Raw genomic sequence first — 27305 nt, forward strand, 5'->3', positions numbered from 1 at the left:
AAATGAATCCACCAAAACAATCTGTGGCAAAGTGGGCAAACCTACTTTGAGTTCACTGAAGATACCACCTTATGTAGTCAGGTAGTAAAGTTTTTGTGCATGCTGTTCTTCCTGTCTGTGATTAACTTCCTCTGTTCTATCACTGCAAGCTCCTACTCATACTTCGAAAACCTGTTCAGGCCTGACCTCTCAGAAGTCTTCCTCCAACACCCCCTCTTACAGCTGCTTCTCTTGGTGTATAAGTAACCAGGGTGCCTCCTACACAGTTTGGGGTACAAATGTTGGACCTCTCAGTTCATCCCTAAAGTGCAAATGCTCAAGACCTCACAAACCAGTCATAGGTGTATCCCAGAAGTCCAAACTATCCTACCTCCAACGCCTTCTCCTTTATGCATACAGGATTTTCTGTGCTTAAGAGGTACCTGAAAGGGAGTCTAGCGACTCAGTCTAATGGCTGAGGCAGAAGGGTAAATGTGGCAAAACTGGCCGTGTGTCTCTGATTCCTGGAAGGTGCTTGGCTTATTTTCTGGGGTGGGCTACCCACACTCTAGAACTCTCTAACAGGAAGTGCTCCTGGCCAAATTCCCAGTGAGATGAGGCCTTGAGGATTAATGGATTACAGCTACAAGAAGCCTAGGCACTGGCTGCTGCATGCGGGGTGGCTCAGGGGTAGGGCAGCCAAGCTGTTTACAGAAGCAAAGCAAAGTAAACAGACAACGCCTTGTCCCCATGGGGAACCTGCCCAGTCGGGTCAGTGCAGTGTCAGAATCTGAGCCTGAGTAAGGCCCGTCCAGCCCGTCCCAGTGCCACCTTGATCCCATGGACCTCAGGCTCTGCCAGTTTAGGCCCCAGGTGTCAGATTTCAAAGTAATGAGTTCTTTGCAGTATCTGGAGGGCTAACCAGAACCTTGGCTTCCCCACTCTGAGGATTTAGAGCCATCATCGTTCTATCTCCCTTTAAAAAAAAAAAGTCTAAACACAGATTTCCTGATACATTCCTTGGTAAACAACTGGAGCTACTTACTTGACTCCCTATCCAGTAAGGATGTGAGAGACTCAACAATTCCAAAATGGTTTTTTAGTTTAGTTTAGTTTTGTTTTTCTCCCAGCCTATATAGATAGAGTCTCACTATAGTATATCACTCACTGGTAGGCATCTTTCTGGTGAAGAAACCCTACCAAATATGTGTTACACTGTCTTCTAATTTTTTTTGATTCCTACCTCCTTACTGAGTCTTGAGCTTTTAGATGGTAAGATTATGTCTTTTATCTCTATATCCCTAGCACCTAGCAGATTTTCCTAACATGGTTAATAGTGGTAGCCATAATTACGGTAATAGTAGTAGTACTAAGTCACTATTGAGTGCTTGTTCTGATCCAGGCAGTGCGCTGAATATGTTATATGAATGATCTTACAAGGTAGGTACCTGTATCCTCATTTTTATAAGTGAGAAATCTGAGACTCAGGTCAAGAAACTTTCCCAAAATTACACAGCTAATAAGTGGCAGAATTGTGCTTGATACCTCTTTGTTGAATTTAACTGTGCCCTACTTACTGAAAATCGAAATATATAAAACCAGCCAATTATTAATGGTGAACATTTCCCTTATTCGTTAGAGGAAGATGCCCTCTCTCCACTCCAAGTTCCCATGGGGAGGACTGTTTCCTGGCTCTCTCAGAGATGTAACCATTTTACCACTGATGTTATAAAGTAAATTTAGCCAGAGTAACCTAGAATACTGGGCTTAGCTCTGCCACCTTTTTTCTCTGGGGAGATATAGCCCACAGGGAGAATTAATCTCTGCTCCCTCCCCACCACCGGGGCGGGTGGTGGTGGGGGTTGGCCTGTCTGCTCTGAGCCCAGTGCTGCTTTGGAGTGGATGGAGACAGCTTTTGATTCTGGAATTCAGTATTAGCCCAGCACACCTCTACCAGGCCTGAAGTCCCTCCTTCCAACCTAACCACCTGTCTCACTCTTTGTTTTCCTCCTCAACTTTTCAGAAGTAGTGAAGAGCCAAGCTATTCCCTGGGCTCCCTTAGAGAGCTCTCCTGCACTCCCAAATCATCAAGGGGGGGATTAAAGCTTTTTACTTTAAACAGTCCACACAGTAAAGACTGGCTAGAGAAGCCAGAACAGGGAGTGATGAGAAAGAAGCAGAAACCAAAAACTTCATGCTAAGAGTCAGCTGAAGATCAGTCAAAATTAAAGAGAAGGCGCTTGGCAAATTGATGTGTAGGTAAATGACAAATAGCAATTTACAACTTGCTTGACCTCCTCGACTCTTGACGCACTTCCACTATCTGAAATGAAGGGTACTGTTACCCACAGGCACGCCAAACCCTTCAGATGATAGGGATGTGGGCCTTGTAGGGGACCTCCTCTGGTCGGGAGGAAAGGGAGATGCCCTTCCAGGCCCATTCTCTGACTTTCCTAGATTTCCGCAAACAGGCTGACAATTCAGGAAGACTGCCAACGACCTGCTTCACCCTCCCTTCTCAAGCTATCTGCTTGCATTCTCCATCTGGGTGTTTCACAGGCATTTCAAACAAAGCATGAGCAAAACAGGTCTCTTGATTTCTACCCAAAAACCTGTTCCTTTCCTCGTCTTCCCATCTCAGTAAATGGAACCAGGACCCTCTTGTTAGCTTCCGCTAATTTCCTCCTACCCCACATCCAATCCATCAGCAAGTTTTGTTGTCTCTGCCTCTAAAATAGATCCTGAGTCTGTTCACCTCCTGCTAGCTCCTTGTCCAAAGTAACCACCTTGGCCCAAGTACGTGTTATGTCTCACCCGGACTCTTAAAAGAGACTTCTAAAGTAATAGCCTCCCTACTTCCGTTCTTGCCAATCTGTAATCTAACCAGCAGCCAGGTGAGCTTTCAAAATGAAAATAAGTCATTTCATTCCCCTGCTTACCGTTATTTAATGGCTTCTAAATGCCCTTGGAATAAAGTCCAAAGTTCCTCTCTCTGAATTAAAGTTCTGTGTCATATAACCCCTGCCTTCTGTGTGACTTCATCCCTTGGCTTTCTCTACCTCACATGCCAAGCCTGTTTCCACCTCAAGACCTTTGTCCAGTACTTGTTACTCTTCTTGGATCACTCTTTCTTCAGATCTTTTGGTCACGTAGGGTAAATATCACCTCCTCAGGGGAGACCTTCCTGCCTACTTCCTTCTGTCTGAAGTAGGTCGACCCCTCCCTCCCTCCCCTCCCTCTGGTCACTCTGTCTCACCTTCTTCTTTTTTTTAAGCTTTTTCATTTTTTTCATAGTATTTATCACTATCTGAACTTATCTTGGATTTGCTAATTGTCTACTCATTATATTTATTATCTGTATTCCTCAACCAAAGCATAAGCTCCATCAGGGCAGGAATGCTACCTGTTTTGCTCCCTGATTTCCCAAGGTCTAAAATAGTGCCTGGCCATAGAACATTCTCTGATACAAACGAAGCATTAGTTTAATGAAATTATGAAAATGAAAAGAAAAGACAAAAACAAATCTAGACATCGACATATTCTGGCTCAAAAATACAGATTTCTGATCTTGTCATAGCTTCATCATTGAAGGTCAGCCTCATTCCACACTCAAATATCCACCCAAATGGCCTGAGCAGCTCTGAAGGGTCTTCTACACCTTCTTTGTTTTTGGCCTGATTCTGAGAGAGAGTTTATCCTACTTTCTGCTTACATCCTAGTGGCCTTGAGTTCATTCACAGCCCAAGACAAGAATCGGTCTTTAACTCACCAACAACTCTTCAACCCAGAACACTTCTCCTCCCCAAATGATTGCCTGGTCCATTTAAACCTGATGTGGACTGAGACTCCAACCTCTAACCCCTCAGCCCCTCCCCCAGATTAGGGGACATCCTCTAAAGCCCAGCTCCCTCCATTGTCAAGTTAATGCAAGAAGTTTGGTGATGCTATCCAGGGCGGAGAGCTGGTTGGAAATTGGGTGAGGGCAATGCTCTTTCACTAAAATAAGATGTGAGTATTAGTAAGATATTAGGTCAAAATCATGTGGATTAGAGGAATATTTATTTGACTAGATGAAGGTCTTTAAAATGAAATAGGTCATAGGCAGGGAATGGAAGACCCTCTGTTTCCCTCCTGCCCTGCCTTCAAAGCAGAGCTTGAAAGCCATGCCATGAAGAGAAGCTCAGAACTGAAGGAGTATTACGGAGGAACAGATTAAGTTCTTTCCAATTTATTGAATTATATACTTCCTCTGGCATGGGTTTTGTTATTTTTTCTTTAAATCTCAAAGATTTTATCTAAAACACAGGTCAAAAAATCATGGTCATAGTTATAGCAGGCCACAGAGTAATAGGTCTAGAGGTCAAGAAACAAAAAAATCTCAAACTGCTGATTTTTTTTTTTAAAGTATAGGGGGAGGAGCAAGATTTAAAGATACAGGCTTCAAGTTGAAGAGTAATCACTTTCCTCTCTACTAAACAGGGTTTAATCATAATATTTTGAAGAATAAATGTATTTATTCCAATTTCCCATAAATGCTGAATTTCTTTTATAAAACCTGATTAAAAAAAATATGTGGGTGGGATTGTAACAATTTATGGATTCCTAAGCATTTCTTTTGACTGAACTTCATTTTATTCCCTTTACCATAATTTTTACTGGTTTCTGGGTGGTATAAATGCACAATTGGATCATTGCTTTTCACACATGTGAATATAAACGATGCTCAGTGTTCATAAGGTAGGTATTATTGCAATTCTGCAACAAAATAAAGGCAGGAGATTCGTGATTATGCAGAAAACAGTGACAATAGAAGCATTCTCTAGATGAATATTTATTGAGTGTCTATTATGTACCAGACACTTCTGGTGCTGGGGATGCATCTGCAAGCAAAACAAAACAGAAAACCCCCAAACAACATTTTACATTCCAATGAGGAGAGACAGACAATAAAATAATAAACGTAAGTAAAAAAGCACCTTGTAGTGTTTTTTTAGAAGAGAGTGCGTCAGTTAGCTATTGCTATAGAACAAACCACCTCAAAATGAAGTGGCTCAAAACAGTAAGTGTTTGTTAATGCTCATAAGGGCAAAGGGGGACGGAAATGAGAGGGCTAGGCTGCAACTTTAAGTAAGGGGGTGACCCTCATTGAGAAGGTGACTGTGGTAAACAGGCTCTTGGCTGGCTCCCTTATCCACACCTCCTGATCATCCTGCCTTTGTATAATCCCCTTCCTTTGAGTGTGGACTGGACCTAGTGACTGACTGCCTTCCAACAAACAAGAAGAGTATGACAAGAGCAATGGGATGTCACGTCCAAGATCAGGTTACAAAGAGATGGTGTCTCCCGTCTTGCACACCCTGGCTTGCTTGCTCTGATGGGACCTAGGTACCGTGCTATGAGCTGCTCTTGGGCAAGACCTGCGTGGCAGGGAACCAAGGGAGGCTCCTGGCCCTTAGTTCAATAGCTCACAAGGAACTGAATCCTGCTAACAACCAGGTGAGCAAGTTGGGTCCTGCCTCGGGGGAGCTTACGGATGGGATCTCAGCCCCGGTGCCACCTTGACTGCAGTGAATCCTTGGGGTACAGGCACCCAGCTCAGTTGCACCTGAAATCCCGATGCACGGAAACTCTCAGATGTTTGCTGTTTTAAGCTGCTAAAATTTGGAGTATGTTGTTACACAGCAATAGATAACAAATACAGTGACTTGAAGGATGTAAAGGAGTTAGCCATGTGGCAGCTATCTAGGGGAAAAGCATTCCAGGCAGAAGGTACAGCCAGTGCAAAGGCCTACCAGAGGAACAGGACTGACCTGGATATGGAAGGGCAAGGAGGCCACTGTGTGGGAGGAGTGGATGAGGGCACAAGTAGGAGATGAGGTAAGAGACGTGACTGGGAGCCAGGTTGTGTGGGAGCTAGGAGGTTATCATAGGAACTTTGGCCATTATCTGAGAGAAAGTAGGAGCTGTTGCAAGGTTTTGAGAGAGTAGGACATGATCTGATACAGGTTTTTGAAAGATCACTCTGGCTTGTGTTGAAAATCAGCCGTAAGGAATAAGTGAGAAAGCAGGGAGACCCACTGGGAGTCTGTTGCTGTAAGTTGGGCAAGGAATGATGGCAGCTCAGATCAAGATGGTAGTGAGTAGAAAAAAAAAAAAAAAAGATGGTAGTGAGTAGAGTTATGATATCAGGGATGGATTCTGGATGGATTCTGAAGGTAGAACCACGGATCAGTTTGTGGAGTGTGAAAGAAGGAGGAGAGTCAAGGAAGATGCCATCATTTTTGGTTTGAGAAAGTAGAAAGTACTAAGACTGTAGGTGGATCAGGTGTGGGGGGATGGAAAATCAGAAACTTTTAGTCATGTCACAACTTGAGCTACTATACATCAAATAGAGATGTTAAGTAGACAACTGGGTATATGAGCCTAGAGTGCAGCAGTGATGTTTAGGCCAGATATATAAACACAGGAGTTGGCAGCATATAAACAGTATTTAAGGTCCTGAGACCGGAGATGGGGTTAGAAAGTTTTAAAAAGGTATTTATTTGTCCACTTCTAGAAATGTTGAGGAAAGGGTAAACATGTGATGATGTAGGGGGAGAATGGCTAAGCATTCTCCTTGGGTAGAATCTAGTGCTCAAGGAGAGGACCTAGCTTTGGGAAGAAATCCAGAGAGATTGTTTATAGTTTAAGGAAAAAATTGTAATGACTTCAAAGTGAGCAAAAAATAATACTGGTGTCCTTTCTAGCACACTTTGGGTTCTCTACCCCTAGTCTTTGAGCTGTTTTACAACTCATAGACAATTGATAGGAATGCAAATAATTTCATAGACATACAAATGGATTTGGTCTGATGGGGGCACAATTGCTTTCCCTCCCGTGCTGGAGACGCTAGTTTTGCAACTATTCAGCAATTAATTTGCATCTATTACATTCATTTTGGCATGCCTCGTTATCCACATATGTGTCTTTTAGGAACTCTTTAAACTGGTTCTAACATTACTGGTTCCTTCCTTACTTAATGAGTTAAGTAAAATTGTTGGCACATGTTCATTTTATATTTGTATGAGAATCATGATTTTACATTTAAAAAAAAGTATCCTTCAATAATAGTAACGAGGGAAAGTAGCGTATGGAGGAACAGATGTCTTAGGTGGGTGGAGGAGGTGGTGGTAACCTGTGGGGGGGGTTCTCTTCCAGTAGCTTCATTTCCTGGGGACAGAGATGCAACATTGTCAGCAGAGTGGGAGAGGGAACGGACTAGAGAATTTTATTGTGACTGCAGCATGCAAGACCACTTGAGGTTAGTGGTCATGAATTTGAAGTGAGTTGTCTATGGATTGGATTTCTCCAGCCACTGTTCAGTTGTGTGGGCACACACACCCAGGGGAAGAGCTGAATCTAACCAGGGTGTGGTTTTGCTGAATCAGAAGCAAGAGGCAATGTAAGAGGCAAGAGTTGAAGATATATACGAAGGAATGATGATAGCGATTTCCTGGAACTCAAGCAGGCTAAGGAGATTAGAGAAGACTTATGGGCGAAGGACAATAAAAATGCCATGAGACCAATAGACTGGAGGTCCCAATAGGGTGGCAAGACTGTTGGGGTTGCAGTCCTAGAACAATGAGCTGGAAAGACAGGAGTTGGTAGTGAGAAAGGAAGCAAAATATTTTCTCTCTTTGGGGCTGGAATTCTAGCACCCAAACCGACATTCGACTGAGGGTCACTCACCTGCTGTCCACCAGATTCCCCTTTTTGTTAGTGGAAGAACACAGATGTTTTGCATGGACTGCTTAATTCCACCTTCTCCTAGTTTTATTCTTCTTTCTCAATGAGATGATTCCATGAAATCAAGTAGTTTTGTTTTTTTTTTTCCCAAGAGTGAATAGAATCTGCAGAGATAGGCAGCACAGTGAACCTAGTCTCTAGGCTATGGAAGGTTGTGCGGTTGGAACACTGCACAAAGGACGGCAGGCACAAAGTGTGAGTGGGGCTGAGATCCAGCCTGAGCTCTGCTCACTGGGCGGTGGTCCCATCACCAGCAGCCTTTTGTGCCCACAACGGTTCATGCTCTGCTACTATGGGGATGTTCTGAGTGCTATCTTTTCTAATTCCCAGAAAGGTGTTGTATAGGCCAAGGAGCCCTGATAAAAACTGTACAATGCTATGAAGTTTTACCAGAGGGCTAGACTCAGGAGGCAGGTTTGTCTTTCTGCTGAGAAATGCCTTGTGTTCTTTTGTCCTCTACATGCTTCAAGAGTTGAGAATCTTTTCCTTCCTTTTCTTCCTTCCTTCCAATGTTTTATTGATTTAGTTGACGGAGAGAGAGCACACACACAAGCATGGGGGAGGGGCAGAGGGAGAGGGAGAAGCTCCCCACTGAGCAGGGAGCCCGATTTGGAGGCTGGATCCCAGGACCCTGGGATCATGACCTGAGCTGGAGGCAGACACTCAACCGACTGAGCCAGCCAGGCTCCCCAAGAATCTTTTTCAAGGAAGAGACTCAATACAAAACTTTCTCAATCATGTGCATAGAGTAGCTCTTTATCATTCAGTTTTTACTTGGATAATTAAATTTTGCTTTCCCTAAAATCAATACCTGGCTTTCTAGATCACTGGTATTTGAGAAACATGATGAAGTATGTGTAGCATGAATTATTTGTGGGTCACTGCCAGCTTCCCTGTTTCTTGTCCATTTATTAGAAAAATCTTAGAGGGTTAGACTAATATAGGTAATTTATAAAACCAGTTAAAAGATTTTTTTCCCCTGATAAGCAACGTGAAAGAGGGGGCAGAAATTGCTTTAGGCAGGTGTAAAAAATTTCTACTTGCTCATTTGCTATTTTAAGATCTTCTTTCAAATATTGGTTCACTTTGAGGTACATTACTTATCAATGTCCTTGAATTATCAGGTAGTTACACAAAAATTTAGTCTCCTTAAACTATTAAGTATCATATAAAAATATCTGCAAAGGCCCCCTCTTTCTTGGTAGGAATTCTAGCAATAATCACTCATTATATTAAAAACATAACACAGGACACGTCCCTGTGGAGACAAAATGATCCACACTCACCGACAGCAAATGTTAGTATAGAGGATGAGCTACAACTTGGAGACTTAACAAAAACAAAGGCTATTTTCAGCACACTTTTACAATCGGTAGTTAGTCCAGGGAATGCCGTTGGGAAGTAGTCGGGTGTCATTTCCCCTAACTTAGTAGCAACAGAATGACAGGTTGAGGTTCTGCGACTAGGGCGGCAGGAAGATCAAGAGTGTCCACCCCCAACCTATTTCTGGCTTCTCCACGGACGGCTTTGCCCGCACTCTCCATTCGGGCGCACAGAGCATTTTCACTACCTCACAGAGCAATGTCGGTTGTGATCTCACAAGCATGGCACAATTCTCAAATGTTCTCCACGGTTAAGCTTTCATCCAAGACCACGCTACTTTGTTCTGAACCCCTTTGAGGACATCGCTACTTCCTCTTTAGCCCTCACCTGGAAATGCAGTGTTTGGGCAAGGAAGGGAGAGGGGAAAGTAAAAGACATGGAAGCGGGGGTGACGGACAGTAGGGGACAGTAGGGGATGGTGGGCTTGAGACGAGGACACTGGGAACTGGGAATGCCTTCTAACAACCCCTGGTAGGGTTCTTCATGGGGCTATCATCATTTTACTTAAAAGTACAAGGAAATTCCAGAACATCATTCAAATTCCTAGACTAACCTAGGTATGAAATGACATGCTAAAGCAAAATACATTTTTTCCCCCAAATAGTTTGTTATTAAAAATTATTCGTGCCATTTGTGTGGAAATTAAGACCAAACTGCAATATGCTTTATATTTTCCCGTGCGGAAAGTTTTGTTCCTGAGTCCTGGTCCTGAGGATGGCGCACCTAAATGATAAATGAAATAAATGTCATTTTTGGAATGGACTGAGCAAATGATTGAAGTAGTATTTGATGGGTGGGAGAGAAAAAGTTACAGCAGAATTAAAAACTTTAGAATGTGCTTTCATATGCCTATATTGAAAGTTTAGATGAAGCAGAATCTCAGTCTAACAGCTTTGTTTTACTACTCCAGGGATGAGGGTGGGAGGACGTTCCTAGACTGCATTTGATTATGCGTCTGATTAATGATGAGGTTCTTCCTCCCATAGCAAGGTACCTGTTAGTGCCAAACTTCAGTAGCTAGTAGATTATGACACCTGCACAAAAGCCATCAAGTTAATACCTCAGTCACTAAGCTAGTAAATCTTACGCTGCACAAATGTGCAGTTTTTACAGCGTTGCTCAGGTTGTAGTGTTACTTTTCAAGTTCTTGTTTTTCTTTTAAGCCATGCATTTATTTCCCTTTGATTTAATCATGGCTATTTTCTTGAACATAAACTGTTTTAGTGTAAACTTTATTCCTAAAAATCTCCAGATTCACTTTATTAAAATAGTTCAGTAGTTAAACTCAGGCAAACCTTAATCCAGTGGAGTAACTCCGTATGAACGAGGCTATAGCACTAGCCCATCTGCAGCGAAGGTCAGTCCATTCATGAAGGCTCTTTACACATAAATGTAAAAATATTTTATTTTCAGATGCTTTCAGATTACTTTTAAGGTACTTCCTTGAAAGACATGTCAAAAAAAGTCTTAAATAAAAGAGGTTTCCTATGATTTGAGTGGAAACCACTCTTGCTGGTTACATAACCGGAAATCTTTGTAGCTGTATGTGAAAGAATAAACTATCTCCAACAAACTCATTTTCCCCTACATCTGTTGGTGTGAAATTATATATTGTTATTTTCAAAAGCTCTTCTGCTTTTACTGAAATGCAACAGTTACTGAGCACCTACTATATTGCTTTTTATGTAGTCCAGCTCATTTGTCCCTGACAAAAAGCCACAGATGGTCTCATCTCTTCCTCTGGGGAGGTACGTGCATGTGTGAAGCCGTTTATATATTCTTGGTTAGTTTGCTTGTGAGGCAGCTTGGAGAAGTCTCATCTACTTGTTAGCAGTTGGTTGGTTTTATAAAGCATCTCGGAAGGCAGACACAGTACTCCCAGGCCTGCCAGAAGGATTTCTTTTTTGAAGATTCAGTTTCTTGAGGGGTCTTGCTTTGCTCATTCAGTGAAGACTTTTGGGTGTAAAAACGGAACACAGAGTTTCAAACAGTTCTGCAGAAACCGTGCTTTGGTCCCTAGACTTTGTTGTCCTGAGGAACTGAACCTGTCACCTGGTTTGCATGCTTGATGACTGAGGTTATCTTAAAACAGGAACGGTAGGAAAGCTTTCCTATGCTTTGGATAGGAGACAAATTTGCTTCTATAGAATTTGTGGCTGAGGAAAGCAGACAGGGCCTGGCTGAAGAAAACATATGTCACCACTAGCCACCAAGTTAAGTTGTGGAATCCAAAGGTGACAGCCATGGAAATGTAGATCATCAGCTCTGCTAAGTAGTTTGGGGAAGAAACGTATTCAAACCAGTCTCCAAAAGGGATTCGGTGGTTACAGTGAATGACCACTCCTGAAACAGACACAGAAGACTTCCTGAACAAATGAAGTTGTGGAAAGAGAGTTTACCACCTCAGGCCCCAAGTCATTTAAAAAGAGGGTTGCCGGGCACCTGGGTGGCTCAGTTGGTTAAGCGACTGCCTTCGGCTCAGGTCATGATCCTGGAGTCCCTGGATCGAGTCCCGCATCGGGCTCCCTGCTCGGCAGGGAGTCTGCTTCTCCCTCTGACCCTCCCCCTCTCATGTGCTCTCTCTCATTCTCTCTCAAATAAATAAAATCTTAAAAAAAATAAATAAATAAAAATAAAAAGAGGATTGCCGACCTGTGTGCAAACCCACTTCCTGTCACACTTCCATTGTCAACCTACTATGTATTAAAAAGTTACATGCTTAGGTTACACTATCAACTGAAAATAAGCACAGAGCAAAGCCTGTTTCTCTACCAGGCCTCCAAGCTAGTCATTGAGAGCTCAGACTGCAGAGTCAGACTGTGTGAGTTCAAATCCTGACTCTACCACTTACATGCTGTGGAACTTTAGAAAAGTTGCTTACCATCTCTGTGCCTCAGTTTCCTCATTTGTAAAGGGAGGATAAGATTGTCCCCACCTCAAGTAAGCACTGTGAGGCTATATGTAAAGCACCGGGAACAGGGCCCAGCACAGAATAAGTACTTGATAAATGTTGAATAGTATTATTCCATTTTTAATATTTCTAAAAACCTAATAAAAACTGTACCTGTGATAAGTCAACACAAGCTAACTAAAAAGTCAAGGCTTTTTTTTTTTTTTTTTGCCGTGGCTAGAATGACGCTAACTCAGCACAGTGATATGAACGCTCACGTGCTGGTTAGGCACGTATCTGCCGTGCAGGCCCCCAGATGTGGGCACGGAATAGTCACAGAGTGTCAGGGCTAGATGGGGCCGGGGAAATCTTTGAGCATAATGCTATCATTTTACAAAGGGGAAGAGCAAGACCCAGAGAGGTGTCTTGTCAAAAATGAGCATTTGATAGAGGAGTCAATTAATTTAGGGCAGGAGGGGAAAAAAATAAAGGAAGAGGGACAACTAACTTCTGAGGGTTAAACTCTACATGCAGTGGCTCCGAAAGGCCTCTCACCTGCTTTAGTTTTCCTGAGATTGCCGAGAATGACATGGCACTTGTACTGATGGACAGACGACCAGATAAACATCAGCATTCCGAGGATATGGAACCACCGAGCTTGCATCAAGAGATTTTTCCCTATCACATAGACTACAGAAAAAAAGAAGTAGCTTATTAGCAAGCCTGCAAAATTTCAGAGGCTCAGGGCATGATACAGTTAGTAGAATCATACAGTTAGCAGAACACAATTATCCACTTATTCTGTTCCTCATGACTAGAAAATTATCCTGACATAATTTACCAAGTCCGGAGGGGAGAGCACTGTCCTGTGGGTGAAGGGGTATGCTCCTCAGCCAGGGGCAGCTTCAGTGGCCCCTGACAGAGAGTGCCACATGGACACATTCTCCTGCTCCCGCTTCAAATGCTTCAAGCACAGAGGTCAACTCTGTCTCCTTCTCTTGTGATGCACCCTTGGGCGGTGAGGCCGCTTTGCATTTCTATTTCTAAGCCCAGTTTTATGTCTTCTTTCTTACAGTCCACTGTCAGGAAAACACTTTCTTTCTTTTTTTTTTTTTTTAAGGTTTTATTTATTTATTTGACAGAGAGAGACACAGCGAGAGAGGGAACACAAGCAGGGGGAGTGGGAGAGGGAGAAGCAGGCTTCCCGCCGAGCAGGGAGCCTGATGCGGGGCTTGATCCCAGGACCCTGGGATCATGACCTGAGCTGAAGGCAGTCGCTTAACAACTGAGCCACCCAGGCGCCCCAGGAAAACACTTTCAAACGAATCTCACCCTGAGCCGCCACCCTAAGCCATTCAGGGGAGACCTTGCATCCAGAACACTGACTTGACTGGCTCCAGCCAATGAAGAAAGCCCCTGGAGGTAAAGGCTCGCGGTGGGGCTTCTCAAAAGAGAAAAAACATAAACTACAAGATGAAAACACAAACGGTATCCCTTTCTGAGTAGAGAACCATGTTAGATTTAGTTCAGAAGTAGAAACACTCAAAGTATCATCTTCCTCTTTCTTCTCCAGCTACCAAGAAGACAGGAAGAACGCAGGTCTTCCGAGGACTGGCATCAGAAAAGCAAATTAAGGACTTCCTTATGATCAGCAGGAAGCAGTCAGGCTAGTTAGGAACTTGACTGAAGAAACAAAGCTGTCCATTGACTGCGGATTGACTGTGGGGAAGAGCCTGAGGGTCTGGAGCCCAGAGACCGCCCCTACAGAGTTGATTCAGGTAAGAGAACCAAGAATCATGCGATTCCGTATGGGCACCTGGAGGTAGGACTCAGGTGATGACAGCTAATGACTAATGAGAGTCCACCAATGTCTACCTGTGTTAATTTCGTTTAAAAACTTGCCCTATATAAACAGTTTACTATAGACTCTTAATGTTTATTAGACTTAGCCATTTAATGAAAAGGTTATATTCTTACAGGTTAAAAATAAACAAAATATGAAAAATAGTTTTAAATTGGAGCAAGTCATAAGAGCAGTCATTATACATCAAATCATTATAAGAGCAAGTCATTTTAGGATTAAAAACTGAAGCAAGTGTTGGAGAGTTCCCATCGCTGCCAAGTCACCTACTCTGAATCAGAGAAAGTACCTATGAGGGAAAGATTCCTAAGAGTAAGTTGGAATTATAATGCAGGAAAAGGGAGGCAGGTAGAAGGCTGAGAGTCCAATCTGTGTAGTTTTTAACTCTTTGTTTATTCATTAATTACTGACTGAGTGTCTACTGAGCCTAAATCTGGCACAAGGGATAAAGCAGTGAGTAAGTAAGGCAAGATCTCAGTCCTCAGGACCCCACGTTCCAGTGGCAAGGGACAGACAGAAACTAGTCGGCAAATAGATAACCAAGACAAGTTCAGGTAGAGAGGGCACTCTGGAGAAAATAAAATACAACAGTGTAATGGAGACTGGCTGGAGGAAGACCCTCTAGACTTTGAAGACCAGGAGACGAGAAGGTCTGGGCAGCTTACAGACATTCTTTCTCTTCCTTTTCACAAGAACCCTCTGAAATCGGGATGCGTCCCTGATTACACATGGTTCTGAGGTTCTGAGGTTCAGGGTGGTTAAGTAAGCTGGAATTCAGACTCAGGCCCCCCGACTCCCAAGCCCAGGCTATTCCTATCAGACTCCGCAGCTGGCAAATGCCACAGTGTGTTCTCTCAACGAATTCCTGAAACCAGTTCTACCCATATTGTCCCAAATGCCTGCATATGACCTCTTGAAAGACAAGTAGGTGAAACAGAAGACAGCTTCAGAAAGGAGTGTCTAGAAAGTGATTTTTGTGGGTGTCTCAGCTGCCTTTTCTTGACTCTTTATATGGGAGGGAGGGCAGAAGCTGGGGTCGAGCTAGCAGACGAAGCTCCGGAAGAGATAATGTAATGCCAACAGAGGCCAACACACTGAAAGCTAGTGGGTTAGCCGCGTGTTCTGGAAAGCTTCTTCGGGTGGAAATTCTAGTACTGCTCACCACAAATAACAGTTCAAACCTTGATATGGGCTGCACATGAATGCCACAGCAGAAAGCTCAGGGAGGAAACGTTGACTTGATTAAATTCAGTGGAATCAGATGGAGAGATGCTAGCTCAGTGGTTGGAGCCAATAAATAATTCATGAATTAAGAAAGATCATTACTAAATCATACTCTAAAGTCATTCCTCAAGCCATAGAGGCCTTGGGTTGTACCATAGCAACAGAGAGAGGACATTCAAGGGGCTATTCTGATGCTGAAATCAAACCTGAGGAGAAAGCTCACTCAGCGAGTATGGGAAACATCTAGACTTTGGTCTCTATTTACACGGATGGATAGGAAACACGAAGACTTGGACTGAGAGAAAACAGTCACGAGTGGTCTGCCCTACAGTGTCTGGGCAGATGGACACTGAAGGTCCAGGGTGAAGTTAGTCTCCTAATGTCAGTCACCCCAAATGACTTGAGTTCTGTGTAATAAGCACGCATTGTTTTTACAAAAATGATAGTCCTATGTGTTAGATCTCCAGCCTCCCTTCCCCCCCACCCTCCCCAAAACACACTTCATTTCCTCCTCATAAACAAAGGTCATGATTTTGCTTCCCTCTTCCTGGCTAGTGGGAGCTCAGAAATGTTCAGACACAATTCTGACTAACCACAGTACTCTTTTGTCCTCTCCCCTCAGGCTGCCTCCCTTGAAGAAAAGCTTTGTTATAATCGGAATCATCCTAAGAACTAAATGGCAACAAAATGGCTCTCTACTCCCTCTTCCAATCACAACTGTTCACTGCTGGCCCAGGCCACCCCTTCCTCCTCGGGGTTTCTGAGATTTAATCCTGCATCACCCTTCCCCTCCCACACACACACCCCAGGGAGACTGAGCCTTTGCTGGAGCAACTGTCTTTGCTGACCCTTTCTCCTGTTCTTGGGTGTTCCCCTGCTGCCTGTCCAACTCTTGACCATGCTCCCTCTTTCTTTCCAGAGTTAACTCTGCATGAGTTCACGGACTTCAATCCCACCAAGGGAGAGCCACATCCCAATTCATCGTCCTTACACCAAGCCTCCTGAACACCGGGGACTTTTACTATCTTTACCACGGGCGTTAGTGCTTATGTTGGTGTCTTTCAGGTTTGAGCAATTTTGTAATAGTTACTGTATATACCCTTGAGCATGTTGACTTTTTCTAATGGCCAGCAGAGTTCAAACTCTTCAAATGCGAAGTGGGCTGGGCAGGTCTACTTTCACACTTCCGCCAGGCTCGGTGGAGTGCTTTGCCCAGTGACTCGGCGACCAGACCCCAGGGACCACTCACCATTCCTGCCGTCCATGGGCACTTGGCTCAGCACAGTTAGGCCAGTGAGGACATAGTAGACAAGTCCAAAACAGTACTGCACGACGTGAATCACAGCATTGGAGAAGACACTGACATAGAAGCATTCGAAGAGCCTCCGCAAGCTGTGTAGCCACAGAAATACTAATACTAAGAATGCCGACAGCGCCAGCTCACCCCCTATAATTCAGAATGCAACATGTTAGCATCTCTCTTTCTGGGATTAATGCAAAGTTATATATTGTTTTCCTGCTGTTCGACAGAGTATTAAATAAGAATAGAGCTAGGAGAGGGCCCTAAAAATCATCTAGCCTAACACTTTTTTAGTCAGGAGGAAGGGGGCCAAGTGAAGGTAAGGAATTTGACTAGTGACAAACTCAGGTCTCTGGACTCTCCTTCGTCATGTGAAAGCCTTCTGGTTACATGAATGTCACTATGAAGGAGTCGGTGCACTCAGAACCTGATGTCTGTGGATCTCTGGTTCCTGGCACTAACAGCCAGAGGCAGATGGTCAGGAAGAATGCCCGATGACCTCTAACAACCCCACCTGGTGGGATCCCTGGGTCAGGGGAGACGAGACACAGGTACCCGGACAGGCAGAAAAGGGGACAGGAACAGAGACAGAGGGAATTATGCATTTCTCTCCATATTCAAAAAAACAACAACAACAAAAAGAAAATTATACTTTCAGGGGACCATGAGCCTTGAGATCTGTCTTTCTACCTGCCTCTCACCCTTCTGCCAAAAAAATTTGGAAGAAATGCTCGTTTTTAAGATGACATAACACCAAATGTTTGTTTTTGTTTTTTTAAAATAGATTTTTATTTATTATTTTGACAGAGAGAGACACAGCGAGAGAGGGAATACAAGCAGGGGGAGTGGCAGAGGGAGAGAGAGAAGCAGGCTTCCCGTGGAGCAGGGAGCCCGATGCGGGGCTCGATCCCAGGACCCTGGGATCATGACCTGAGCCAAAGGCAGACACTTAATGACTGAGCCCCCCAGGTGCCCCAACACCAAATGTTTTTTAAATGAACGTCGCACATACACACACACATACACACACACATCATAAGAATATAATAAGGATACAGTTTAACAAATTTTTACAAACTAAACCATCCTATTCCACCCATATACTCAGCACCCAGATGAAGAAACAGAACACAACCAGCACTCCTTTGTCTCTGCTCCAGGCACTGCCTCCCCCTCCCCCCCCAACAAGGGTAAGCCCTATCCAGACTTGTAGCAGTACAGAATAGCTTTGGCTCTTTTTCTATTTTAAATACAGTAAATCCTAGTTTTAACTCTTGAGGAAAGGGTTAAAACAAATATACGAATAAAACTCCTCACAACCAACCTTCCAAATTCCAGAACCCCAGCTAGCCCCACAGTACACAAAGGGAGAGATGAAGTTTTAATGGGTGAAAATGGATCTGCTGAGGTCTCCACCCCTCCCAAATAGGATCTGCATAGGTCTTCCCTCTGGCTGTCATCTTCTGCGAGTTCCTCTGGTTATCCAGAAAAGGATTGCTCCCTTGGAGCCAGTGGTTTGGCTGCTGGAACAAAGGACAGAGACAGCACCAGTACAGCCTGTTTCTAATTCTGCCCTCACCTTCTCCCTTGACATTGAGGCCACCTTCCGGTTTTCACCTTCAATTCCTGATTTCTAAAATTGTTCCATATATCCTTTATGCGAGGTAGAGTGAGGTGAATTTAAAGGCTATTTTATAATCATGTGGTCAACAACTAGTTAGAGTCAATTTTATTATACAACTAACGCTTACAGTATAACAAACATTTTTAACTGGTGATCAAGAGTAATTTTCTATTATATTTCTGGGGTTCTGAGACATTATTTTGGTTCAACTAGAGAAATGACAAATGTTTCAAGGCAACCCTGACGGATCCTAAGAGCTCTTCCACTGAAGCGTAAAGACTTCTGTATAAATTTATCGATAGGACTAAAAATATCAGAGGGAGAACAGCCAGTCTCGTACACAGCATAGCACTTGCTGGGAAGGCAGGGATGGAAGAGCTGACTCGCGGTCTGCTGGGATCTCAGTGAGGGACATGGAGACATCCCAGTGGCCACCGGGCTAGGAACCATGCAGAACTCTTTTTTTGCCCTCACCCTCCACTTCCTGGGCCCACAGAGGAGGAGCCTGGGGGTGGCTGTGAAATACCAGGAACAGCTCCCTGCAGGCAGGAAAGGCAGGAACAGGACGAAACGGTTAACTAGCCAGTGGAGTCATACCTTGGAACTGGGCAGCCCCGAGAATTCTGAGCAGACCATGAAGCCAATTTGGAAAAGGCACTCCCAGGAACAGAGACTGAGTAAGGTGCCAAAGCAGGAAGCCATTCCACAGCACTGAGATGATGTAGAAGTGAGAAAAATACCTGCAAGGTTAAACCAGTTAAGCAATCATAAAGGGAGGTCCACTTGAAAGCATTATGCAGGAAGACTACTTTGAGGCTCCAGAGCCTCTTTCCCCCTTTCCCAAAGTATAGTTTTGTTTTTTTTATAGAACCTGAACCCTGCAGGCGTTCAGATTTTTACAAATATCCTTTCAGATGATGGGACCTGTTAACTCAGGAAAAAGAGGCCTCCGGAGGTTAACAAGAACGTGATTGATCTTGTTAAACGTGGATAGAGGGTCAGTTAGCAATCTCTCTTATCTCTGGGTAACAGGATTGGCTCACGTTCCAACAGAGGGGGCACCAGACCCTGGCAAAGAGAACCTAGATTGTGCCAACAGAAGCCAAATGTGTGAAAGATTTCTAAATCCTGAGCAATGTTGCTGCAATAGCCATCCAACTGTTACACAAGATTTGCAAAACCACAAGCTCTCAGGGCTGCCAGAAACCTTAAAGGTCTTCTGATTCAGTGTCTTCCTAAATTGTGTTGACCTAAATTACTTTTATAATAACATGACAAATTTTAACTCATAAAACGAGGGATCAACGCCTGATGGTTACACCTCTCATCAAGTACAGTGCCTATTTTGCAATCAACAGTTATAAACAAAATCCAAATAAAACCAGAGCCAATGGACGTTGAAATTAGCAAGGTTACTTTAATGTGAAAGAGGATGCTGGTTTACTGAAATGAAATCACCTACTACGGCACAAAGGCCTAACACAGGTTCTTTTGAGGTCCCTTTACCTATCCTTCTCCTAGTTTTCTTTATTTAAATCAATTCAAAATCTTTCTGACTCTGCAGGGAGTCCTCCCTGGTCTTCAACACATCACTTTGTATTAAGCTTCTTCCTCGTCACAACAAAGTAAATCGAGCTCAGGGATTCTTCTCCAGATGATCCAGATGTTTGTATCAGAATTTAGTTTACCCCTCCCCTCCCCAGACGATGCCCACAACCCAGTCTGACAAATACTGATCTAATCTGATCATTCCAGAGCAACCCACTTAATTCTTCCAACTACTGTTACAAATTCTATCACTAGATCTGCCCTTGCTGAGCGAGCCTGTTGTTCCTGATTGCGATCTTCTCCGGGCTTAAGAGCTTAGTTTCCTCAAAAGTTCACCTGTGTCACTTCCAATGCTCCCTCCCCCACCTGGCCACTGGTTTTTGGTTGCCTTCCAGGGTCTTTCTTAAGACACACTTCCTAGAACTGAGCCCAGGTATGGTGCGAGCTGCAGGAGCAGAACAGAATGTCAGCAGGACGTTGCTTTGAAGGCTTCCACGCAAAGGGGAGGGGCCGACTTTTGGAAAGCATCTTCTGGGCCAGCCACTCCACCTACTTCCTTTCTTCACAAATATTTGAGAGCTTAGAACGTGCTGGGCAGTGTTCTAGGATCTGGGAACTCAGCATGGAGCAAACAGACCAGGTCTCTGCCTTGATGTTTACCTTTCAGCATATGGTCAACAAATGAGCCTATAGTTACCTAGCCTAATATTGGGTTAGGGGGACAGAAGGGGTGCAGAGGGGAGGCCATTTGGATGCGTAGTCAAGGATGGTCTCTCCAGAAGTGGATATTCGGCTAGAATGAATAATCCCAGTGAACTTCTAGTGGAAAGAATTTTCTAGGCAGAGGTAATGACAACCACAAAGGCTCTGAGGAACAATAAAGGATAATTGTGTGACAAGGACACTGGCTTTTATTCAGGGTGATGGGGGGGCCATTTGTAAAGAGTGACTTAAATAGCTTCTGTTTTAAAATCCTTCTGGCTAATGGAAAAGTTCTGGAAATGGATAGTGGCGATGGCTGCACAACAACGTGAATGTATTCAACACTAATGAACTGTACACCTGAAGAGGATTAAATGTTAGGTGTTATGTCATGTATATTTTACCAGACACACACATACACAGAGCATTGCTCGTTCATTTCACTCTTTTTAAAGTTAAAAAGAAATCCCTCCGGTAAGTAGGCAGAAGCAATCCTGTAAAGTTTACTTGGTTATCTTCACGGGGCAGATGAGAAAACGAAGGCTCAGATGTTAAGTTACGTATCCAAGGTCGCACAGTAAGTGGCAGCATTTAGCTCCAGACTCAGCCTGGATGACTCTGAAATTAAAATCACACTGCAGTACTTCCTTTTTAAATTAAAAAAAAAAAACCTTTTTTTTTTTAAAGCCCAGCATGGAGCCCAACACAAGGCTTGAACTCACGACCCCAAGACCAAGACCTGAGCTGAGAACAATATTCGGACACTTAACCAACAGCCACCCAGATGTCCCTACGCCGTGGCACTTCTAATTCACGCAACCTAGACCTGCCTGAACCTGGACTTTTCTGTCTCTATGTTACACGCGCCAATTTATACCAAGCTTAAAGTCAACCAGTCACCCAAATGGGTTTGGTATAAGCTGCTAAGCCACATTTTGCTATGCCCTCCTTGTGCCCTGCTGTTTCTGATTCACAGGCAAACTGCGGTTCTTATTCCTACATTCTGTACATTCTGTCTCTTGTTTGGCTTGCCTGATTTCCCTCTGTGAGAAACATCTTCTACTCTATAAATCTCTTGCTTTTTAAAAAGACCCAGCTTTAGCCTCAAACAACAGATCTAAGAACTCCACTCTTTTTGTTTTAGACATTCTCCCTCTTTTTCCTCCCTTGGCACTTTGCTTAATTGTAGCACTGTTTCCCAAGCCTGTGGGAAGAGGGATAAGGTGATCCTTATGGAAACACAGGACTTGGCACCAAACAAGCACTCCTTTAATAAGTATTTCAGTGCTAATTAGAAGTTAGGGACTGTTCTAGGGATACAGAAAACAACAGATAATTCCAGCCCTCATGGCACTTACACTCACACTCACACATAAAAGTAAAATTTATAGCATGCCAGCAGGCGATAACTGTTCCTGAGAAAACGAAAGCCAGGAAGAGAAGAAGAAATATGGGGGGGTGGTAGAATTATACTTTTAAACAGGGTGGATAGGCAATACCTCATTGAGAAGGTAATATTTGAGTAAAATTATAGAAGTAAGGACATAAACCATGTATGTGGCTATATGGGGGAAGAGCTTTCCAGATAGAGGGAACAGGCAGTGCAAAGGCCCTGAGGTGGGAAAGAAGACTAGCAGAGAGGCCTATAAAACTGGACTGGCACCACATGGGGGGCTAACTATAGGACACACAGTCAATGAGGTGCTGGGAACAAAACCACACAGGGTCTGTGGGCTCTTTCTGTGAGTTGGAAGCCACTGGATGATTTTGAGCCAGGAGGCAGGATCTAATAATACATATTTGCTGATAGCTGGAATGGAGCCAAGGCCTCATTAGGGGAGTTATGGGGCTAACCAAGGAAGTGAACTAATGTTTTCTGAGTTCTGACTAGGTGCCTGGCCTGTGCTAGGTGCTTTAATATCATCACCACCTCTATGACAGGGAGGTGTTATTATGGGAGCACTCTAAGCCATACCACTGCCTTTGCCTGGACCATCATAACAGCCTCTTATTCAGTCTTCTCCACACAGTGGCTAGTCATCTTTACAAAACATGAATCTCATCATGCCATGCCTCCTTCCCCATCCTAAAGCCATCAATGGCTTTCCATACACACAGAATAAAATCCCATCTCCACCATGGCCTCACCCCTCCCTGCTGGTCCTCTCCAGTGTTGTCACTGTCACTGTCACGGCCACCCCATTTTGCTCATGATCAAGTAATCCTGCTGGATTTCCTCCGAAGCACTTAGTACCACCCAAAATCATCTTGTTTTGTAAGATCTGTTTACATATTTACTGCCTGTCTTATAAGAACAAAAGCTCTTGGCACCTAAGTACTCTATATAAACACTGGTTAAGCAGTTAAGTTAATCAACAAACCAACTAAACCTAAACCCTCTTTCTCTTAAAATTAATTCAAAACACAGTGATCAAGGACTTTATTATTTGTCAGGCACTGAACCAGGGATATGGTAAAAAAACAAGACAAATGTAAACTTATGGCCAGTTTATAGTCTAGAGCAAGGGTTCTTAACATTTTTCTTCCATGGACTCCATTGGCAGTCTGGTGAAGGCTACTGGCCACTTCTCAAAATGTTACTTCAATCATAAAGGACATAGGGATTACCAAGGAAACCAATTATATTGAAATATAGGTAACACAACTACTAAAAAAAGAAATTTGTGATATAGTAATATATGTGCTTAATTACTGCATCAAATAACAAGATCTAGGGATTTATTCTTGTAGTGATGAAAATGTTTTGATGTCTCTTCAATATTTTTAATGTGACATTAAAAAAAAAAAAACCTGTCACAATATTGCAAGTATTGCTAATTCTACTGTGGTTCGTTGATTACATTTATCATTAAGAAAATGCTGAATTTTGGCTAGAGGTTAGTGAAATGAAGATGTAATTTTTTCTAATCCAGGTTTGCCCTGAATTCTGTCCATAGGTCCTCTGGACCCCTGCTTAGGACTGCTGAACCCCTGGAGAAAAGTCTGGATGGCTCTTTGCTTCCAGAACTCAATTCAATTGCAATGCTTTGATACCATTTTGAAATCCAGAAGCAGAAGTACTTCTATACACATTACACAAGTCAAGAGCATTGTGACTCATGTTGGACATCACCTATTTATTCAGATTTTCTAGGAAATCAATAATCTATGAGCCAAAAGGAAAATAAGAAAAGTACCATCACCTTAATTTAGGAAAAAACCTTACCCAGCAGCGGTAATGGAATGGAACATGCCATGAGCTGATTTAAGGTTTTATTCCTGCCTCCTTAGAAAAAAACAACTCCAAACAAAATTACTTAAGCACCATTTTAGATGCAGAAATGTGATTTACAGCTGCCTCTATGTGTAAAAATTACAGGCTTATTTTCACTTTTAAGAGTACGATTGGATTTTGCACAAGGAAAAATATTTAAATATAGTATCTAAGCATATTTGTTTTTCTTTCTTGGCCTGGACCTGCTGTATCTTCTTCCAATACTAAAAGAAATGGTCTAAATTTAGAAAAAAACAAAACAACATCACTTGGGCATCATGGGAGGTCCTAATCTAGAATTCTGGAAGAAGAAAAAGGTGTAAATTATGGGAGAAATTACAACAAGCCCAAAAAGTAGTAATGAATAAAGGAAAGGTACCAAATCTGTGTCTTAGCTGTCATATAATCACGTGCTTAAGCACTAACAGCTGGGGAATGGGAGCCAGAGAATCGGCTGAGTGCAGGGAATGATTTGAAATGTGTCCTTTAATCTAGGGACACCAATACCTTTTTCAAAATTCAGAAAACAAATTGTTAGAATTCACAGTAAGAAATATTTTTTCTTCACTTTATAACATTAAAAGATAATCTGAGAATGCCATTGCTATAAAGCAGAAAAAGGACGTATTGCAATCAAACTTGATTAAAAATAGGATGGATAATTTTTGCTTAAAAAGAGCCTCTAATAAATAGGGGGTTTGACTAATTTGTCCTAAATACTTCTACCTCTTCCCAGGGCCTCATTCCCTTTCCTCTTCCTGTGAATGACCTAGTTCTTCCTTCTCAGGGTTAACACCTGATGAATCTTTCTCCAACAGACAAAAGTGTTGGGGGGGCGGGTTTCCACGTTTCAGAAGCCAAGTTACACTCAGCCGCATTCTTGTCTGTGGACCTGGGACACTCACGGTCTCTGAGGTTCAAGCGATAACCGTGGTGTTTTTTAATACATTTGAAACCTCACCACGTTCCTCCAGGTTCCTTTCTAAATGTCAACTTTAGATGCACCTTAAACACAGAAAAGCCACTGCTATTTTCCTACCCTCTAGAAGTGTTTGGCTGACTCTTCCCAGCTATGTTCTGAATTCAAAGTAAAAAAATAAAAACCCCCAAACAAAAGCAAACTATAACAAGTCTTTACAATTTCTGAAAGAATCCTACTTAAGCCCTAACGATTTAATCTTTCATTGAACTTGGTTATGAAACCTGTTGAAAGTCAAAGCTTCGGGGTCAGGCCTGCCAAAAATGTGCACTCTTGGGCCACTTTCTCCAGGGGTACCTGCCAAGGTGCTAGTTAGGAGGGTCGGTGCAGACGAAGGAGGTGGCGACCCGGTGACCAGCGGCTCGCCCCTCGTTCTGACTTCGAGGGTCGGAGAGACAAATGGGAAAACAGAGGAGCGAAGGGCCGGCCTGCCTTCATGTCTGCAAGCGGGTGACCTCAAGTTAGATTATGAGCCCTAGAGTGCAGGGGAGGGGGAAAAAGGAGAATTTGGGACCAAAAGGCTTTAACCTGACGCCTGGGGACCAGGCCTACATTCGGAAGCGCTGCCACTTTCCCCGAGGGAAAGACTCCGTGCGGCCACAAGTTCACGTTCACGCGCGGCTCAGCATCCTCGGTGTCCGCGGGCCCTCGGGGTATTCCAGCCCCTGGGCCACGACACGGACGCGGCAGTGCCCGGCCGCCCCGCCGACGCAGCGCCGCGCCCGGGAGACCCGTCAGGGCCTCCCGGGCCCGGGCCGCGCCGGCCCCGCGCCCCGCCTCTGCTGCCCCCTGCCGGCTGCCCGAGCCGGCGCCCCGGGCTCTCCGCGCCTCGGCTTGCCGGGCTCGAGCCGGGGCGCGGTTACCTCTTGGGGACATCAAAGACCCGGCAGGCGGCCGGGCGCGACGGCCCCTCACGCTTGGTTTTCCCATAGCGGATCAGGTCCTGGAAAAGCGCGCAGCCCGGGAGCAGGCCGGGCGGCACTAGCTGCAGCAGCAGGGTCAGCAGGAAGGCGGCGGTCAGCGTGAGCCACAGAGCGCGCAGCGGGTTCAGCGCCCAGAGCTCGGCAACAGCCCAGAGAGCCATCGGCGAGGCGCCGGACTTCGCGCTCCCGGGGCCCGAACCATCCGCCGGCGCTGCAGCGGCTGTCCGCGCGCCGCACGCCAGGCTCAGGTGGGCGGGACGTCGGTAACGCAACGCGGGACGGGGACGTACGCGGCCCCGCCCAGGACCCGCCCCGGGGGCGGGGTGACGCTGGCGCGCGTTGGTCGTCCTCAGTCCCTAACCTGACTCAGGGACCTGTAGGCGGAACCCCGCAGTGTGATTCAACCATATGACTCAAAGAACAAACAACCTGATTGCTGCATTATTTTCAATGGAAAAATGGAAACAACCCTGAATGGTTCACTTTAGGGTATTTAGTTAAATTATGTTACTGTGACAGGTTGTAATATCGTGCAGACATTAACATGGTAATGACGAAGACTGTAGAAACACGGAACGGAACGCCGTCTATGATAGTTGAAACAGTAGGTTAAGTGAAAGTAAGTTGACTATAATTAGTCAGACAATAAGTTGTCTGTGACTGCAGACAATCATACTAATACAGATACATGTATATATTGATGAAGAAGGCAAGTCATACACAAAAATGAGTAGTTGTATTAGGATGTCGGGAATATGTATAATTTAAACCTGTGAATTAGAAAATCATCAAGGCAATTGCAAATAACCCAAAAGTGAAAGTGGTAAAGATTGTATTTAAAAAACAGCATTCCTTTCCTTAGAGTTCCACTCCCTAGAGGCAGTTTTTAACTCTAGGTGGTAACAATGCTATTAATTGACTCATCAATGTTAAACATTTAAAATTTGGGTTTAATAAATTTAAATCAATAAAGTCAATCAATTTAAATATTGATTTTCAGTTACGATAAATGAAAATTTAACTCTTTTAGATAATTTTAAAAAAACCTTTAAAATGCCAATTCCAAAAAATATTGTATGTCTATTATTTGACAGGCATCGTTTTGGACAATGAGGACAGAGAGGTTTACAGGACAATGTCACTGCCTTTTTGGAGCTTACATTCTTGTAATTGAGTGGCAGGTGAGAGATGAGAGAGGGGAGAGGCAGTTGGCTTATCACTCTTACCCCAATGAGATACCCTACATGTGTGTTGAATAAACATCAGGGAACTGGGTGGGTAGGTTAATGTGACTTCAACAATCCGAAGGATTATTAGAGTTTTGGTTCTCTGTTCGAGAACACCCAAGGCTTTACCAGTGCCCTGAGAGCCATGTGATAAAGGATGGTCAAATTGGCCTTGTAGCTGGGACAGTGAGGCCTTTTTGTATGACTCAGGATCTCTTCGGCAGGAGTCACCCCTTCATTTTTCTTCATTGTTTTTAGGTTAACACCACAGAAATGCGGCTGGCCTTTCTAGGACATCTTTCCAGACAATCTACTTGCAGGGTCCAAGTTTCCTGGGTGAGAGAGGTTCTCTTTTAATTATTTGACTTGGGAAAGATTGCAAAACAAGATAGGTGTGTGTGTGTGTGTGTGTGTGTGTGTGTGATAAAATAGGAAAGACTGAGGCTAGAGGGAAAAGTTTTCTCTCTCTCTCTCTCTCAGTTCAGATTTTAATGAGTATATAGCTCATATTCAGACAAACCACCTGTAGAGGGCAGTGGCTGAACAGGAAGTCACAAGACAAACCCTATTGAGAGCATTTGCATATGTTTAAATCCTTCCTGGATTG

At 43.8% G+C, this 27305-nt stretch overlaps 1 protein-coding gene and 1 long non-coding RNA gene across 2 annotated transcripts; both read right to left on the bottom strand.

Annotated features, from left to right (window-relative positions):
• Positions 1–4980: 4980 nt before the first annotated feature.
• LOC118010517 lies at positions 4981–8266 on the bottom strand. The gene is made up of 2 exons (XR_004679214.1): positions 7708–8266; positions 4981–7188 (listed from the first exon to the last, which is right to left on the bottom strand). It is a non-coding gene; the product is annotated as an uncharacterized LOC118010517 (long non-coding RNA).
• A 2094-nt stretch (positions 8267–10360) lies between these two features.
• SRD5A3 (steroid 5 alpha-reductase 3) lies at positions 10361–25725 on the bottom strand. The gene is made up of 5 exons (XM_035004960.1): positions 25413–25725; positions 18644–18786; positions 16372–16569; positions 12593–12727; positions 10361–11490 (listed from the first exon to the last, which is right to left on the bottom strand). Exons 1-5 carry the CDS (start codon positions 25631–25633, stop codon positions 11231–11233), a joined length of 957 nt encoding a protein of 318 aa, XP_034860851.1. The 5' UTR covers positions 25634–25725; the 3' UTR covers positions 10361–11230.
• Between the last annotated feature and the right edge of the window lie 1580 nt (positions 25726–27305).

The sequence above is a fragment of the Mirounga leonina genome, unplaced genomic scaffold, assembly GCF_011800145.1.
Source record: "Mirounga leonina isolate KUSES-001 unplaced genomic scaffold, KU_Mleo_1.0 Mir_129, whole genome shotgun sequence".
NCBI classification, from domain to species: Eukaryota; Metazoa; Chordata; class Mammalia; order Carnivora; family Phocidae; genus Mirounga; species Mirounga leonina.

Bases quoted from the DNA above. Each gene is read 5' to 3' on its own strand.
- SRD5A3 (XM_035004960.1), bottom strand. From the start codon at position 25,633: ATGGCTCTCTGGGCTGTTGCCGAGCTCTGGGCGCTGAACCCGCTGCGC. The intron at 18,787-25,412 runs GTAACCGCGCCC...TTAACCTTGCAG, and splicing joins GTCTTTGATGTCCCCAAGAG to GTATTTTTCTCACTTCTACA. The intron at 11,491-12,592 runs GTGAGAGGCCTT...TGTCTGTTTCAG, and splicing joins TCTCAGGAAAACTAAAGCAG to GAGTGGTCATTCACTGTAAC.